The 19,376-nt window shown below is 36.5% G+C and overlaps 1 protein-coding gene and 1 pseudogene across 5 annotated transcripts in view; both read left to right on the forward strand.

Moving 5' to 3' along the window:
* Positions 1 to 19,376, forward strand: part of LEPR (leptin receptor) — a 160,481-nt gene that overhangs the window by 75,851 nt on the left and 65,254 nt on the right. For 3 of the 5 annotated variants that reach the window (XM_069593900.1, XM_069593895.1, XM_069593904.1), the window contains 3 exons: positions 9,056 to 9,111; positions 13,649 to 13,975; positions 16,110 to 16,233. In XM_069593900.1, coding sequence (XP_069450001.1) covers positions 9,072 to 9,111; positions 13,649 to 13,975; positions 16,110 to 16,233 — 491 coding nt within the window. In that variant the 5' untranslated portion in view covers positions 9,056 to 9,071. Of the gene's footprint in view, positions 1 to 9,039; positions 9,112 to 13,648; positions 13,976 to 16,109; positions 16,234 to 19,376 lie in introns of all 5 variants that reach the window. The other 2 variants (XM_069593911.1, XM_069593885.1) reach the window with 1 other exon arrangement.
* LOC138431074 (U2 spliceosomal RNA) lies at positions 114 to 279 on the forward strand (annotated as a pseudogene).

Here is a 19,376-nt window from a genome sequence, read left to right on the forward strand (position 1 = left end):
ACAGTCCAAGGGACTCTCAAGAGTCTCCTCCAATACCACAGTTCAAAAGCATCCATTCTTGGGTGCTCAGCTTTCTTTATAGTCCAACTGTTACATCCATACATGACTACTGGATTGCTTCTTGGCCTTTTGGCTAAGATCAAGTGTAGTATCTGGTACCTATGGACCTCTTTAATTCAAACTAGGGTAATATGGACTAGTAAATAAAAATGACCCAGCTGGAGACACTCTAAAGGGGCATTGTGGCATTGATATTAATTTTAGTCTTTGCCAATTAGAAAATCCAGAAATAGCACATACCTAAAAATCTGTATATATATATATGTGTATGTGTGTGTATAATAGTGAGACAGATACAGAGAAAAGGAGGAGGGGAGGGAATGAAGAGAAGAGAAAGAGAGTAACTGACTGACTCTACTCTTGAGCTAATAATTTCTATAAAGTTTATGGAAATATATAATTGCTCTATCTGTTTATGCTAGATAATAGCTAAAGATGTGAGCCAAGTACAGATTCTCAGGAGCATCTATAATAGTATTATAATAGGCTTTAAAAATGTGAACTCATGTTCAAGAACAGCTGTTACCAAATAGCTATTTAGTGAAGGCATAGGACAACGTAGTTTTTCTCAGAATTATGTTTTTTCATTTTACTTTAACTAGCAGCTGTCATTTGGGTGTCTCAACCTAGAAGATAATCAAACAATTGGATTTCTGTATGCACCAACAATATTTCTGAACCAAACTGGTTTCAGCATGAAGGAGATGAAAGAGAAAAAATAGTACACACAAATGTGTGTGTATGTGTTTATGCATAAATGCATAGAGAAAACATACTGATACATAATAATAAGCATAATAAGCACATACATAATAAACACCTGATAATTGTAGTTGCTGTTAGGAGTGGGCTGCTGTGTCTTCCTCCAGGGTATCTTCTAGACCCAGGGATCAAACCCACATCTCTTAAGTCTCCTGCATTGACAGATGGGTTCTTTACCATTAGCACCACCTGGGAAGCCCAGTTATATTGTTAAGATGTTATCTGTTAGGATTATGACTACCCAGGAGGTAGCTGAGTATTTCTCTAATGACTGTATTTTATAGTAATACTGTTGGTTAGAGGTCCGCTCTGGGGAAGAAAAGCTTCTCAGGACAAACAGTATGCAAAAATGTTCTTTCTATAAAAAGTAGTCATCTGGGAAAATGGTTTCTTGGTCTTTTGACTAATACTGTTCTGAACTTGCAAATCCGTTCTTACACAAGAGTTCCTATTGTCTTTTACCCATACCTTTGGCTGAAATTTGTTTTAACTTTTCAAAGGTTCAATAGGAAAACCTTTTTTAAAAATGATACTTATGATATGCTTCATATTTCTCCTCATTCTTCAAAGGGCAGTTAAATCCTCACTCCTCTCTGGAATCTGTTATGAATTATTAAATTAAGGGTAATCTTCAGTTTCTACTAATGACCACTCTTTCTGGTTGTAATTCTTTAAATCTAAGACATCTATTTCTGCTTTATTGGCTATGCCAAAGCCTTTGACTCTGTGGATCACAATAAACTGTGGAAAATTCTGAGAGAGATGGGAATACCAGACCACCTGACCTGCCTCTTGAGAAATCTGTATGCAGGTCAGGAAGCAACAGTTAGAACTGGACATGGAACAACAGACTGGTTCCAAATAGGAAAAGGAGACGTCAAGGCTGTATATTGTCACCCTGCTTATTTAACTTCTATGCAGAGTACATCATGAAAAACACTGGATTGGAAGAAGCACAAGCTGGAATCAAGATTGCCAGGAGAAATATCAATAACCTCATATATGAAGATGACACCACCCTTATAGCAGAAAGTGAAGAGGAACTAAAAAGCCTCCTGATGAAAGTGAAAGAGGAGAGTGAAAAAGTTGGCTTAAAGCTCAACATTCAGAAAACGAAGATCATGGCATCCGGTCCCATCACTTCGTGGGAAATAGATGGGAACCAGTGGAAACAGTGTCAGACTTTATTTTTTTGGGCTCCAAAATCACCGCAGATGGTGACTGCAGCCATGACATTAAAAGACACTTACTCCTTGGAAGAAAAGTTATGACCAACCTAGAGAGCATATTCAAAAGCAGAGACATTACTTTGCCGACTAAGGTCTGTCTAGTCAAGGCTATGGTTTTTCCTGTGGTCATGTATGGATGTGAGATTCGGACTGTGAAGAAGGCTGAGTGCCGAAGAATTGATGCTTTTGAACTGTGGTGTTGGAGAAGACTCTTGAGAGTCCCTTGGACTGCAAGGAGATCCAACCAGTCCATTCTGAAGGAGATCAGCCCTGGGATTTCTTTGGAGGGAATGATGCTAAAGCTGAAACTCCAGTACTTTGGCCACCTCATGCAAAGCATTGACTCATTGGAAAAGACTCTGATGCTGGGAGGGATTGGGGGCAGGAGGAGAAGGGGACGCCAGAGGATGAGATGGCTGGATGGCCTCACTGACTCAATGGATGTGAGTCTGAGTGAACTCCGGGAGTTGGTGATGGACAGGGAGGCCTGGCGTGCTGCGATTCATGGGCTCGCAAAGAGTCGGACACAACTGAGCGACTGAACTGAACTGAACTGAACTGAAGACATCGTGGATTTTTAATATATACCACCATTTTTGTACAGCTAAGAAAGGAAAAACTCTGCCTATTTATTTTACAATGCTTTCTTACCAATTAGAATTTTAGTTTTATACCTACTGAAAGAACTCATTTACAATTATTTAGATAAAAATTTTTGTTTATATCATACCACTTTCATAAGGAAAATAAAAGTCAAAGAAATCCATTAAGGAATTCTTTTTCATATTCAGAATCTGGTTTTTTTGAGTCGCTTTTCAACTCAGTGTTGTTGATGTCAATGTTTTCTTAAATGGTACCATTCCCTGGATTATCAAGACTATTTGTGATGTTGAACTTCATAAAAGAGTGATTCACCATGGTTTCTGAGATTTTCTATTTGTCCATTTGAAAATTTTATGCTGACTCTATTTTGATCCTAGTAAAAGATGTCCACAAAAAGTTTTCAGACAATACTCAGGGCTTATATTCCTTCCTTCCTTAAAAGGTTTTTAAATAGTCTGTTGACTGAAATATTGATGGCTAAAAATTGTCTAGTCTGTCATTAGGAAAGTGCTCCAGTTTGTATGTATGCAATCAGTGACAACTAGATCACAGCTGCTACCAAGCCATAAGTTATAAGATGACATTGATTTTAGCAAAGATCCTGCTGTGAGCAGTGTTAAAATATTATGAATCTTAGAAGAAATATGACACTACTCTTTCCCTTTGTATTTCTTGGAATTCAACTAATATTCCACTTCTGTGAACCTTTAATTAGCTCCTAGGACTTTGTTAGTAGCTATTTTATTTGAAAACCAAGAGCACCTTTTAATTTAATTAAAAAGACAAAATAATAAGTTTGCATGAAAATAATCCATGCACACAGTTACAGAAACTTACTGTAATAAAGCACAGCAGTCCCTTACCCCACTCCCTTCACTTTGTTATTCCTTGTTTTGAGAACAACTGACTTGAACCATTTTTGGTTTTAATTTTCCTTTGGCTAACTGGGTAAGGCTAAATAATATCCTTATACTTACTTTTTTTCTTTTCATTTATAACCTTTAAATAGATACCATGGTTGAATTCAGTTCAGTTCAGTCGCTCAGTTGTGTCCGACTCTTTGCGAGCCCATGAATCGCAGCACGCCAGGCCTCCCTGTCCATCACCAACTCCCGGAGTTCACTCAGACTCACTTCCATCGAGTCAGTGATGCCATCCAGCCATCTTATCCTCTGGCATCCCCTTCTCCTCCTGCCCCCAATCCCTCCCAGCATCAGAGTCTTTTCCAATGAGTCAACGCTTCACATGAGGTGGCCAAAGTACTGGAGTTTCAGCTTTAGCATCATTCCTTCCAAAGAAATCCCAGGGTTGATCTCCTTCAGAATGGACTGGCTGGATCTCCTTGCAGTCCAAGGGACTCTCAAGAGTCTTCTCCAACACCACAGTTCAAAAGCATCAATTCTTCGGCACTCAGCCTTCTTCACAGTCCAACTCTCACATCCATACATGACCACAGGAAAAACCATAGCCTTGACTAGATGGACCTTAGTTGGCAAAGTAATGTCTCTGCTTTTGAATATGCTCTCTAGGTTGGTCATGACTTTCCTTCCAAGGAGTAAGCGTCTTTTAATGTCATGGCTGCAGTCACCATCTGCAGTGATTTTGGAGCCCCAAAAAATAAAGTCTGACACTGTTTCCACTGGTTCCCATCTATTTCCCATGAAGTGATGGGCCTGGATGCCATGATCTTCGTTATCTGAATGTTGAGCTTTAAGCCAACTTTTTCACTCTCCTCTTTCACTTTCATCAGGAGGCTTTTTAGTTCCTCTTCACTTTCTGCTATAAGGGTGGTGTCATCTGCATATCTGTGGTTATTGATATTTCTCCTAGCAATCTTGATTCCAGCTTGTGTTTCTTCCAGTCCAGCATTTCTCATGATGTCCTCTGCATAGAAGTTAAATAAGCAGGGTGACAATATACAGCCTTGACGTACTCCTTTTCCTATTTGGAATCAGTCTGTTGTTCCATGTCCAGTCTAACTGTTGCTTCCTGACCTGCATACAGATTTCTCAAGAGGCAGGTCAGGTGGTCTGGTATTCCCATCTCTCTCAGAATTTTCCACAGTTTATTGTGATCCACAGAGTCAAAGGCTTTGGCATAGTCAATAAAGCAGAAATAGATGTTTTTCTGGAACTCTCTTGCTTTTTCCAAGATCCAGTGGATGTTGGCAATTTGATCTCTGGTTCCTCTGCCTTTTCTAAAACCAGCTTGAACATCAGGAAGTTCACGGTTCACGTATTGCTGAAGCCGGGCTTGGAGAATTTTGAGCATTACTTTGCTAGCATGTGAGATGAGTGCAATTGTGCGGTAGTTTGAGCATTCTTTGGCATCGCCTTTCTTTGGGATTGGAATGAAAACTGACCTTTTCCAGTCCTGTGGCCACTGCTGCATTTTCCAAATTTGCTGGCGTATTGAGTGCAGCACTTTCACAGCATCATCTTTCAGGATTTGAAACAGCTCAACTGGAATTCCATCACCTCCATTAGCTTTGTTCGTAGTGATGCTTTCTAAGGCCCACTTGACTTCACATCCAGGATGTCTGGCTCTAGGTGAGTGATCACACCATCATGATTATCTTGGTCATGAATATATTTTTTGTACAGTTCTTCTGTGTATTCTTGCCACCTTTTCTTAATATCTTCTGCTTCTATTAAGTCCAGACCATTTCTGTCCTTTATCGAGCCCATCTTTGCATGAAATATTCCCTTGGTATCTCTAATTTTCTTGAAGAGATCTCTAGTCTTTTCCATTCTGTTCTTTTCCTCTATTTGTTTGCATTGATCGCTGAGGAAGTCTTTCTTATCTCTTCTTGCTATTCTTTGGAACTCTGCATTTAGATGTTTATATCTTTCCTTTTCTCCTTTGCTTTTCGCCTCTCTTCTTTTCATAGCTATTTGTAAGGCCTCCCCAGACAGCCACTTTGCTTTTTTGCATTTCCTTTCCATGGGGATGGTCTTGATCCCTGTCTCCTGTACAATGTCACGAACCTCATTCCATAGTTCATCAGGCACTCTATCTATCAGATCTAGTCCCTTAAATCTATTTCTTACTTCCACTGTATAATTGTAAGGGATGTGATTTAGGTCATACCTGAATGGTCTAGTGGTTTTCCCTACTTTCTTCAAGTTAAGTGTGAATTTGTTAATAAGGAGTTCATGATCTGAGCCACAGTCAGCTCCTGGTCTTGTTTTTGTTGACTGTATAGAGCTTCTCCATCTTTGGCTGCAAAGAATATAATACCATGGTAGGAAGGAATTTATCTTAATAATTTCACCTTTCTCTTTCTCTCCTCCATTATAATTATATTAATTTTCTGACATCTTTTATTGATTACATTTAAATTCCACAGTCTTTTTTTGTTTCATTCACTATGGATAGTTTCTCTTGACTCCTTACTTCAAGATGTTGGACTATTTCCACCCTTTGCCTTGTCACCATCTCTCTTTTTATAATTATACCACCCCAATTTTTTTATACTACTCCAATTTTGACAACTGTACAGTGAGAATATTGATGATATATATGTTTAATATTTGTAATTAAGTCTTTCATTTGTGTCTATTGATTAGGCCAAAAAGTTGAAAAATCAATAAATAGCAGCGTTAATGCTTTTAGAACTCTCTAAATTCTACTCATCACAGAACCAAGAAGAGTCCTAGAATCATATTTTGCTCAATATGACTCCAAAGCCACCCAATGGAGAATATTCCTAGAATCAAGGTTAAAGGGATCTTCCTTCTTTCAAATGGATTAATTCCAGCATTTGCTTAAAATTGTGCCATATTTTATTTCAGTTCATATTTAGATCAGGACTTTTTATAAAGCTATTTTCCAGCTAACTTATTTATTCTTCTAGAAGATTTATGAGTCTTATTTATTAATTCTTAATTTTCAGTGTTTTACTCATTCTCTTTATTTTTTGGAATCTATTCCATTCTCATTTTGAAGTCTATTTTGAACTCATATTCTTATTTGAACTAGTGGCTTCTATTTTAGACTATGACTTTCTTTTTTCCCTTATGTAATTCTGATTTCTTGTTTTATTTTCCAATTTTTGCAGCTTCAAAATCGTAGTATGTTTTGAGTTGCCTTCCTTTATCCTGACCTTTTCCTTTCAGGGGTCACCTGTACTCCATCTGCTATCTGGACAGGTCGTTCTCAAGATTGCAGAGCCAGCAACAGGCTTGTAGTCAAGCTTTTCAGGATCCCGAATCCCCAGTCCTTTCCTGGTTTACTCCTCATTTTGTTGGCATACATCATAAAGTTACTTCTGAGAAAGAGAGTCACAGGATGTAAATTTTCTAAGTCATTGTGTTATTTAAAATTTATTTGTTTTGTTTGTATACTTTCTTGATTGGCTAATAGAATTTTAAACTGCAAATAATTTTCCATCAGTAATTACTAGGTAGCTTTCTGTAATTCAGTGTTTTGAGATGCAACATTTGTTTTAATTAGATTCTCATTGCTTTGGTTATTTTTTTCTTCTCTGGAAACTCTTCTCTTCTGCAATTTTTAAATGATACATTTAGGAATGGATGTTTGTTTTCCATTCTTTTTCCTTGGAATTTGCTAGTTTTTTTTTTTTTTTCTAGTTTAAAGACTTAAGTCCCATCAGTTCTGGGAAATTTTCTTATATTATTTCACTTTTTATTTTCTCTTTAGTCTGTTTTTCTGGAAATACTGTTGGTTGGTTATGAATCACTTAATCTTATTCCCCACTCCCCACCTTGTGGAGGAATTAATTATGCAAATGTGTTTAAATAAAAAAATGGTTGTCTTATGTAAGGAAGAACAATATGATCTGTTTGGTCACTTAACTCAGTGAATCAGTTGAATTAAAGTGAGTCAAATCAATTATTGGACTGAATTACTTAGTCACTAGTCAGCTCAGTCAGAACACTTAGTCTAGTGATATGTGTATTTGCAACATACCCTGATTATGAAATTTCCTTTATGTTTATTCTGTGAGACAATGTTGTATCAGAAAGAGGTAGCATAAAAAAAGCTGGGAGAACTTTGCACACATTTAATACCATTAGGTAATAAAGATGCCCCACTGAATTGGTTTCTAGAAATCCTTAAGATATACATTGTGGGATCAAGTGTGTCAAGAACCAAAATTCTGGTGAAAAACTCAGAGTCTGACAAACAGATTTACCAGACTACAAAATGGTCATACTCTCCCATCTGTTTCCTAAGAGTCATTTAAGTTGTGAACTAAACAAGCATGTTTTTCTGTTTGCTTGTCAGGTGCTATCAGTTCTCAGATACAACTTATAAGACATGTTTCTCACTTAATACTTTATAATATTCTTTGTGATCAAGCTGTGATTTCTGTTTTAAACTAAAGCCTCTCAGAATCATAAGCAGCTCTGAAAGGGATTGTAGGGATGGTCCTTCAGTCTGATGAGGAAGCTGAGATCAAGAATACTGACATCCCAAGTCTTACACCAGGTTAATCAAAAGAGCCTCAATTGGCATCCAAGACTTCTGATACCTAATTCAGGGCTTTTTACCTCAGATTAATTTTCATGTAGTGAACTGAATCCCAAATATGAGATAATAAAAAAGACTGAAACACCAAAAGCCTTTAATGTTTCCTTATAAATCTAAGCTAAATATGTTTAAATTATATTCTCATTTGATTTCATGACATAGTAGTAAAAATAATCTTATTCGTGGTATATTTCAAATTGGATAGAATTCATGGGAAAGTTTGTCTCTGAAATCATCCCTATCATCTGCATATATGAAGCCATCAAACTCTCCTTCAATTACCGATATCTTGCTAATGTGAATATTGTGTGTGAGCTAAGTCACTTCAGTTGTGCCCGACTCTGCAACAGGGGTTTCCAAAACCATATTGCAAAAATTTCTCTTCATTGGAAATAAATATGCAGTTCATTACCTATGCTGTAATCATTCAACTTTGTGGTATCATAATAAAGATAAAGACTTTAGGAAATGAAAGGAATTTAAGAATTGAGCTCACACACACACACAAATGAAGAGTGTGATATTTATAGTGTTAGGTCAGCTGTACATATTTAATTGGCATTGTAAGCTTTTTTTGTTTAGTTAAATATTCAGTCTCATCTATGATACCTGTCCTGGTTTGTCATGTCATGAAGGAACGTTGCCATATTTTTGAATAAGCCATATATGAATGTACTGCTTATGTTTTAACTGTAAAATAGCATGTGCATAGGAATGAACCTATAACTTACTGTTTTACATTCATGTTAAATGCTGATACTGATCCAGAGTATTATTATCAGATTACAATTTGAAGAATTCTTAAGTTTAATTCTTTACCTTTTATATTTTCCCATAGATGGCTTGTGTATATGTCATTTTTTAAAATTTGTGTGTGTACTGGTTTTAGATTTACTGTTTTCTAGGTGTACTTCTCTGAAGATGATTTGTCAAAAATTCTGTGTGGCTTTGTTACATTGGGGTAAGTTATTTGCTTTTAAAATGTCCATATATGAGGTAGAGATTTTACCCTTAGAGATGTTGTTACACTTATTGGCTGACTAAATTTCCCATTTCCAGTTAGGAATTCTCTTGCCCTTGATTAAAAATGCAAACCAAACAAAAATGGAAGTGTGAAAATGAAAACTCTTCCCAACCTCCTGGAAACAATATGATGGGTATCCTTCCAGAAACATACCCTCCCCCACCCACACACACACACACACTCATATCTCCAGTCACAAAAATAGAATTGGTCTGTCTATTCTGTATTTTTCTTTTTCCTGCTTAACAGTTTTCCAGTTTATCCTCATAACTTTTCTTGTTAGTGTTCATTAATATACTTATTTATTTAATTATTGCATAATAATGAACTTTATGAATGTACCTTATGTTATAAACTTATTTGAACAATTCCCATTGTTAGACATTTCTTTTTCTGTAATAAATTATGATACATTGAAATTCATATACATACATCTTTGTGTATTTGGAAGAGTATTTCTATAGATTAATTTCTGAAGAGGAAATTTCTATGTTGAGTGGTAAATACAAGTTTGAATTTGATAGGTACTGTGAAATCTCCTCCAAGCTCTTTGCCTTTTGCAGTCCAACATGAGTATGTAAGTGGTAGCTCAGTCAGTAAAGAATCTGCCTGCAATGCAGAAGGCCCAGGTTCGATCCCTGGGTCACGAAGATCCTTGGAGAAGGGAATGGCTACCCACTCCAATATTTTTGCCTGGAGAATTTCATGGACAGAGGAGCCTGGTGGGCCACAGTCCATGGGGTCACAGAGTCGGACATGACTGATTAACACACATTTGATTGCATTCCTGCCAAAGATACGCATTATCATTCCTTTACTTGGAAATAAGGTATAATGACATTTAAATATTTTGATTTTGTTTAGCAAATGTAGCATTATTAAATTATAAATATGTATATATCAGATGATTGTCAAAACTTTAATTCTGTGTATCTAGGACTGGTTTACTTGGTGATAATATTTAAAATAAATGGCTATCATATACAATAACAGATTTATTCTAAAATGGAAAAGAAATGTCATTTAAATGGTATTCCCCATTATGATTCTGGTAAACAATAACAAGATAATGTGATAAGGGGATATTATCAAGGGATTGTGTATGCCTTGGGAATTCCCACCTTGACTACCACGAGATTATATTCAAAAATTAAATGTATACTAGTCTTCCTCTTACTTATTGCAAGAATATCCTGGAGAGAAAGCATTCTTTTAAGATCTTGTGTTTTAACTTTCTGTGAAACATAACAGGCTTCTGTTTGAAAGTGGTCACACAATGCCAGTAACTTTTGAGTATATAGATATGGTTTTCTCAGGTCCACTTATACTTGGATTTTTTAAAAACAGTGAATACCATGGTACTGCATGGTCCAAGGTTAGTTGAATCTGCAGATGCAGAGAAGTTGTGTATACAGGGGAACTGTGTATAGGGAGGGACAACTACAAGTTATATGCAAATTTTCCACTGCTTAGAGGGTCAATGGCCTGAACCCGTGCATTGTACTATTCTCAATGGTTTCTTACAGCATTCTAGAAATATTTTGATTTTTTTAAAACTCAAATCATCTAATTTAGATTGTGTTCCAAGTCTTTGAAATTAAAGTCAGGCTGTCTTTTAAAAAACCCCCTTTTTTTCCCCCTAGCAACCATTACCTGTGTATCAACTGGTTCTAAGCATCTCTTTGGTTACTCTAGTCTTTAAAGGTGCCCTGAGAAGCTTTCTTATGACTCTTCTATCTTGCACATGCTATTGTTTGTCATTGTAGCCATCTATATAGCTACAGAAAATATCCAGGATAATTCCACTGTTACAGAATTCAGAAAAACTGGACCACAAAGGACTATCAAAGAAAGATAACACCCTCTCTTATATTTTCTAATTTTTATTAGGTTCCATGGTAATGTTTTACATTGGATTTTCAAAAGGTTTGTGGTTTGGTCAAGTTTTGTGAATCAGAAGGTGTCTGGGGCCTTAATGTATAACATATGACAATACATATCATATGATAACATAAACTTATACCTTCAGATGAATATTCTGGACTCCTTGCCATTTAGGGTTCATTTTTGGGGAAAGAAATATCATTTGCAAAGGAAGCATGTAAACAAAATAGAATCATCTTTTAATTAAGCTGATTCAGTTCTTACCATGTGACATTCATTATTACATTTTAATTTTCAAATACTTTGAGGTTTTTAGGCTAATTTCAGTTTAGTCAACTGAATCTTCCATGTGCAGCTAGAGAATATAATGTTTTTAATTAGTATTTATTGTTTTGTAAAATGAAAGAAACACCCAAATTTCTTTTTAGTGAGAAGTTCTAATTTCAAAAACATATTTTAGAAGGATTGAGTCCAAAGCATCACAATTGCAGTGACGATTCACTTTTGATGATGTTCAGTTCAGTTCAGTTCAGTTCAGTCGCTTAGTCATGTCCGAGTCTTTGCGACCCCATGAATCGCAGTACGCCAGGCCTCCCTGTTCATCACCAACTCCTGGAGTTCACTCAGACTCACTTCCATCGAGTCAGTGATGCCATCCAGCCATCTCATCCTCTGGCGTCCCCTTCTCCTCCTGCCCCCAATCCCTCCCAGCATCAGAGTCTTTTCCAATGAGTCAACTCTTTGCATGAGGTGGCCAAAGTACTGGAGTTTCAGCTTTAGCATCATTCCTTCCAAAGAAATCCCAGGGCTGATCTCCTTCAGAATGGACTGGTTGGATCTCCTTGCAGTCCAAGGGACTCTCAAGAGTCTTCTCCAACACCACAGTTCAAAAGCATCAATTCTTCGGTGCTCAGCCTTCTTGACAGTCCAACTCTCACATCCATACATGACTACTGGAAAAACCATAGCCTTGACTAGATGGACCTTTGTTGGCAAAGTAACGTCTCTGCTTTTCGATATGCTCTCTAGGTTGGTCATAAGTTTTCTTCCAAGGAGTAAACGTCTTTTAATGTCATGGCTGAAGTCACCATCTGCAGTGATTTTGGAGCCCCCCAAAATAAAGTCTGACACTGTTTCCACTTTTCCCCATCTATTTGCCATGAAGTGGTGGGACCACATGCCATGATCTTAGTTTTCTGAATGTTGAGCTTTAAGCCAACTTTTTTACTCTCCTCTTTTTTACTTTCATCAAGAGGCTCTTTAGTTCTTCTTCACTTTCTGCCATAAGGGTGGTGTCATCTGTGTATCTGAGGTGATTGATATTTCTCCCGGCAATATTGATTCCAGCTTGTGTTTCTTCCAGTTCAGCGTTTCTCATGATGTACTCTGCATAGAAGTTAAATAAGCAGGGTGACAATATACAGCCTTGACGTACTCTTTTTCATATTTGGAACCAGTCTTTTGATGATATGATACCTAATTGTTCAGTGTGGAAAAAATAAAATTAGTTCATGATAGCCATTTTTGCCTTAATTTTTATATCTGATACATATTTCTATTAATATTTATAGAATGCTCTAGAAACCAAAGTAAGAATCATTACTTGTGTATTTAAATATTTTTACATGTATTACTTTTGTAATTTAGAATAGCACTTTTGTGAACTGATTTTAATAATTTCTGTTTTCTTACATTTTAACATTTACCATAATCCTTCAAAGGTCTCCCTCTATAGACTCCATGCAAAATTCTTAGAATTCCCATTCTGCATTGCTTTGTATATGAGGCAACACAGTTGTTGGATGATTAGAATAACTTGTAAAAGAGAGAATTATGGAGAATTAATTATTTTATTTTCAAACAATTATTTAAAAAACAAGTATCACTTTTAAGGTTTTCTGGAAGGGTACAGGTTTATAAAATTGTTCTTAATTTTATGGGTGAGTGATACATTATCTTTAATCAGCAGTGAATGTTTTCTGTAAGAAGTCTGTCATTGTTCATCAATTATTGGAGGATACTAAGGACATATCTTACATGATATTGTATATCTGGATAATCATAGGCATATTCAGGAAATCATCCAGCTGTTCTGGTGTTGAAGACAAACCCTTTCTATAATCATTCACTGAAAGTAGTGTTAACATTTTGGCATTATTCTCCTTAAGAAATATTAAAACATCACTTTAATATTTGCTTATATAATTGCACATCCAGATGCCATTATGGTGGAAGTCCATTAGAGTAATTTATTTATTTATTTATTTTTGGAAAAGGAAATTTAATTTAGCTGTAATTTACTTTCATTAAAATATAATTATGAGTTGTTAGATTAATGGGGTAAATTAAGTGTGAATTTCCCAAAAGGGTTGCTAAAGAGTCAGGTTATCTCCGCAAATAAATGTACCCTCTTAAGTATAACACATGGTTCAATGGAAGCACAGAGTTATGCATTAGGCACTGATTGAGCACTTAGAAAGTTTAATAATAACTATTGAGTACTGCATCATTTAATCTTAGATACTTCCTATTGATATCTTAATCAAAATGATTAATTGCTTTTTTCTGTGTCTTTTGAATGTCCTAACAGAATTTATTTATGTAACAACTGCATTTAACTTGGCATATCCAATTACTCCCTGGAAATTCAAGTTGTCTTGCATGCCATCAAATACATATGACTTCCTCTTTCCTCCTGGAATCTCAAAGAACACTTCAAATTTGAATGGACGTTCTGAGGCAGTTGTTGAAACTAAGCTTAATTCAAGTGGTAACTACTTATCTAACTTATCATCAAGAACAACTTTCCACTGTTGCTTTTGGAGCGAGGAAGATAAAAACTGCTCTGTATATGCAGATGACATTGAAGGGAAGGCATTTGTTATAACAGTAAATTCTTTAGTTTTTCAACAAACAGGTAAGTATTTTAATGTTCCAAGCATTAGTTGTTACTTAACTATATTGGATAAAATATTTTCATTCTCTGAAACTTGTGTGAAATAGATGTCTCTGGATGTGATTCTGAGCAAATATTACCATTTTATATTAGTGATAAAATTAGGATTATCATATGACCAAACTAATAAGTCCCCAATTATTTTATGTCCCATGAAAATAAAAATGTAAATGGGGAATTTTTTAACCTTAAAATATATTTTTATAGTCTTCTAAATTTGCTTTAAAATAAAAAAGTAGTATATCTTATTCTTTTTAAATAGATAAAATATCAAATGGTTGATAATCCTGTTGAATTAATTAAATTCTAAAACAAGGAATCTCAGTAGCCAATGCATATATTTTAAATCACTTTTTTTGTTGTTGTTTAAGTGTAATGCATACTGAATGTATCTAGTGTAATTAATAATTTTACATCTGGAAATATAAACAACAAAATAATCTCCAAGCCTTCTGGAAGAGCTAAATAGAACAGAGACAATTGACTTAGCACCATAAACATCTGTAATATGAAAATAAAGGCATATATCAATATAGTACTCCTGTGTAGGGTTCATCATAATTTCTCAACCTCAAAATTTTTTACATTGTGGGCCAGGTAATTCTTGGTTATGGGGACTGGTTTGTGCGTTATACCAGTGACTCAGTGGTAAAGAATCCACCCGCAGTGCAGGAGACACAGGAGCCAAGGATTTGATCCCTGGGTGGGGAAGATGCCCTGGAGAAGGAAATGACAACCCACTCCAGTGTTCTTGCCTGGAGAATCCCATGGACAGAGGAGCCAGGAGGGCTACAGTCCATAGTGTCGCAAAGAGTCGGGCATAACCAAGCTGCTAAGCTCAAGCACAGGATGTTTAGAAGCATCCCTGGCTTCTACCCAGTTGATGCCTGTAACACTCACTCAGCAGTTGTGACAATTAAAACGGATCTCCAGACTTTGCCACATGTCCCTTGTAGTGCCAAAGCACCACTGATTAGAGGGAAGAAATAGTTTGTTGAGATCAGGTTAGGAGTAAGGGTAAAGCATAACTGTGCAATAAGATCAGAGTTTTAAAACAAGTTAGAAGTAATACTTCCTAGTGTCTCTGTCTTTAGGCATTTAATTTTAAATGAAGCACTTATTTTAATTTGTAAGGGAGCTTGACTTTACCATTCCAATGATTGTTGGATATATTAAGAATGGACTTAAAATGTGAAGGTCCTTGTGATTAGCCTTGAAATGATCAAAAAATGTTTTGCACTTTTTTCAGTTATCAAGTGAAATGATTATGATGCTGCAGATTTTAATTTATGTATAAATAAGGGCTATTAACTAGTTAGTTTAGTGAGTTTAACTTTGTGTAACTAAAATTACTAGGTTAAGTGGTGGTTACTGAGGATTTCCATGTAATTTTCTGCCACATGGGCTATTTACTTCATAAGGCTCAACCTATGCAAAGTCACTACTAGCTAGAAATTCTCCAAATGGGAAAACATGTTAGTATTGCTTAAGATACTTTTGGTGTTGTATTAAATTAGTCATAATTTTTAGCTGTTGCTGTGCCTGCTTTCTAAATTATAAATCACCAATAGTTTATCATTATTAGGTGAATTTTTCAGTATACAGTGAAATATACTCTCATTATTTGTATGTGGGGCCTATAGTATTGTAATAACAAAAATTTAAGATATGCATCTTATTGGTGATTCCAGTGTGAATCACCATGCTTACTGCTAAAGCAGACACAGAAATGCTACACTAAATTTGCTGTACTTTGATAGTTCATGTTCTCTTGTCTCTTGGAAAGTGAGGATGAACTGAACTAGGTGAGTTTTGGGGTCTTCTGTCCTACATAAGTGGTTCAAGATTTTAAAAAATTTGAGAAACAATAATTGAATTTAATTCTCTTACTTTATGAAGAAGGAAACTGAAGGCCAAAGGGACTAAATGGGCACAGACATATGACCAATTAGAGCTTGTTCTTTTTCTCTCAGAATGGCCAGTGGTAGTTGTATCAGAACACTGGTAAATTTAATTTAGCCCTTCCCTTTCATTGGGCTGTTCAGAATGGTTTTTTTTTTTTTTTCAGATTTAATTTAGTTTATTTTTAATTCAGGTGCACACTGGAACATACAGTGCTGGATGAAAGAGGACTTGAAATTATTCATCTGTTATATTGAGTCATTATTTAAGAATCCTTTCAAGAATTATGACCTTAAGGTCCATCTTTTATATGTTCTGTAAGTATCAAATAAATAAATTTAGACATTCCCATGACACAATTTTTTTTCTGAAATACAAGAGCTTCCATATACAGAAGTAGATTATGAAAGCTCTCCTATCCCTATAGTTCCTTTTATATCAGTGTACATTTCTGTATTTTTTGTATGACTTTCTCCTCTATTATGTTTTCTCTTTTCTCCTCATATTGGTTCAGGTAGCAAGACATTGTAGATATGGATGGGCATATATTTGCAAAGAAGTGTAAACTCAAATTCAGGAGTCTTAGGTATTTGACTGAAGAAAGGGAGAAAGTTTACATTTATTTTTCTGGTAGATTTTTCTCTCATATTTGATCTTTTTATTGTCTGTGCTTAATATATGTTTGTGCTCGGTAGAGAGCCACAACAGTGGTTTCGAACAGCCATATTTACAAGTCTTACAGTAAATAGGTCATTCAAGTTTTTCTAATAATTCCAGTGATACTACCTACCACTCCTATTTGAATTAAAGTAAAATTATTTGGCTGTGCTGCATGACATGTGGGATCTTAGGTCAGCAACCAGGGACTGCACCTTCAGCCCGTGCAGTGGAAGCATGGAGTCTTAACCACTGGACATCCAGGAAAGCCCTTGAATTTTAACTCTTTAAAATTCTTTCTCATTTGTTGTTACTCACCTCCCTCAGTTCTGCTGTTTTTGAGGTGCTATAAGTAAGGGGTAAATTGGGACCTCCCTGGTGGTCTAGTAGTTAAGACTCTGTGCTCCCAGTACAGGCAGCATGGGTTTGAGCCCTGATCAGAGAACAGAATAGTGCATCCTAACAAAAAAAAAAAAAATTCAGGGACAATGTGCTAGAAACTGTCCATATAAAGATGAATAGAGACAGAAAGCAGAATGATGGCTGCCGGGGACTAGAGGAGGGGTAATGAAGAATTCTTGTTCTTGGGTATAGAGTTTCAGTTTGGGAAGATGACAAAAGTTCTGAAGGTGGATGGTAAGGATGGTTACACAACAGTGTGAATGTACTTAGTGTCACTGGATTTTGTACACTTAAAATGGTATATATTGTGTGCATTTTACCACAGTAAAAAAATTTAAAGAACACAGATGTCAAGAAAAGGATGTATTCAGACACTTTGCTAAATGTGTGTTTTCCTTCAACTTTTTAAAATAACTGAAATGGTTGATTTATGTATTTCTTCTCACTATTTTGCCATATGTTGTCCTATGTATGTTTAGACTCTATTGTTGGGTAGATCTATGTTCATAACTGTTATATCTTCTTGATATACTTTCCCATTAACCTGACACAACATCATTCTTGGTTTTGCCTCATGCCTTTAATTTGGAAAATGTATTTTGTCTTATATTTTAAAAGGATAGTTATAGTCTCTGCTCTTGAGCCATTCATAGGTTAGTGATTTGGACAGATATGTACAAATATGTCTCAAAATAGGGTTTGAGTTTTAGTGATTCCTGATGCGGGAGCACAAGACTGATGTGAGAGCATCCGGTGGGGAAGCCTAGTGTACTGGTGGGAAAAGAGAGGAGTGGAGGTTTCCCTAGGAGGGAGACAGCTGAGTTGAGATTTCAAGGATGAGTGAGCTAATAACCAAAATATGAAAGATTTCTTGTGTAAAGGTAAATGACAAATTTTAGAAGAAGCAAAGCTACGATCATCCTTATTTTTCTACTGATTATCAGACTGTAGTTAATATTTTGGAGAAGGCAATGGCACCCCACTCCAGTACTCTTGCCTGGAAAATCCCATGGATGGAGGAGCCTGGTAGGCTGCAGTCCATGGGGTCGCTAAGAGTCGGACAGGACTGAGCGACTTCACTTTCACTTTTCACTTTCATGCATTGGAGAAGGAAATGGCAACCCACTCCAGTATTCTTGCCTGGAGAATCCCAGGGATGGGGGAGCCTGATGGGCTGCCATCTGTGGGGTCGCAGAGAGTCAGACACGACTGAAGCGACTTAGCAGTAGCAGCAGTTAATATTTACAACTTACGTTAAACTGCTGGACTGATTTTTTCTTTTGGCCCTGCCACGTGGCTTGCAGGATCTTAGTTCCCTGCCCAGGGATCAGACCAGTGCCCTCTGCACTGGTGGAAGTGCTGGTCTCTAACCACTGGACCGCCAGGGGATTCCCTCAACTAATTTTTGAAGTCACCCTAGGAGTAGAACAGATACGACACCCCCTGCTGTCTTATCTGGACATTGAGTGTGCTAATTTTCACCTCTGATGCTGGTCACTAGATAAGTCTAGAAGTCCCTGCAAACCCCTGCTGCTTTAATAAGTGCAGTTCTCATTAGGGCCAGTGTCTTGAATGGGAGTGTCTGATTGGTGAGAATGTGCTGTATCTATCTGCCAGTGTTTCAGTCGAACAGAAGAGTAGTTTTTCCAGGCAGATGCTGGGGGCGGCTAGTAGATAAATGTCCACAACAGAAATGACTGGGTTGCAGATCTCAAGAGGCCCAAGAAGCTTAGCTGAGTAGTGAAATGGGGAAGGTGGAGGAGTAATAGGCAGTGCACAGCCAAAGGAGAACATCTGAAGGATGGGACAGAATGAGCTTGCTTCCAGTTTATAGAAAGTGACCCAGAGAGAGAAAAATTGAAGATATGGTAGAAGGGGACACATTGAATATTTGTGACAGAGAGTGAATAGTTGAGTAGGCAAGTTCCAGAAAAAGAGCACAGATGAAGGGTTGGTCTTAGAGCAAAGGAGACTCACCACAACTTCTGGGTCTTGAGCAAAGAAAGGAAGCATTGTGGTTGATGAGGATATATTTGACCTCTGGGGCATAAAGTTTCCTGCTTTATTTAACCAAAACACATTTTAGCTCAGAGAAACTAATTCCTTTACAATGAAGTACATTTTTGTGATAATCTGAATACTTTGGTGGTGGTCAAAATCTCACTAGGTGCCATTCGAGAGAATTTCAAATATTATCAGTGAGGTAGGGTGATGTGCCCAGTTTGATAGCTCTGTGACCATGTGTAAGGATTTATATTTCATAATGTGTGGGCCATAGTTATGTCTGGAGGTCTGCATTCTATGAGAAGGATATGATATATGAATATATCAGAACATTTCAAAATTGCATAGTAAATTAGCGATAGCTGAGAATTTGAACTTTAGCCAGCTAAGTGGTCAT

Source organism: Ovis canadensis, chromosome 1, assembly GCF_042477335.2.
Source record: "Ovis canadensis isolate MfBH-ARS-UI-01 breed Bighorn chromosome 1, ARS-UI_OviCan_v2, whole genome shotgun sequence".
In the NCBI taxonomy this organism is placed as follows: domain Eukaryota; kingdom Metazoa; phylum Chordata; class Mammalia; order Artiodactyla; family Bovidae; genus Ovis; species Ovis canadensis.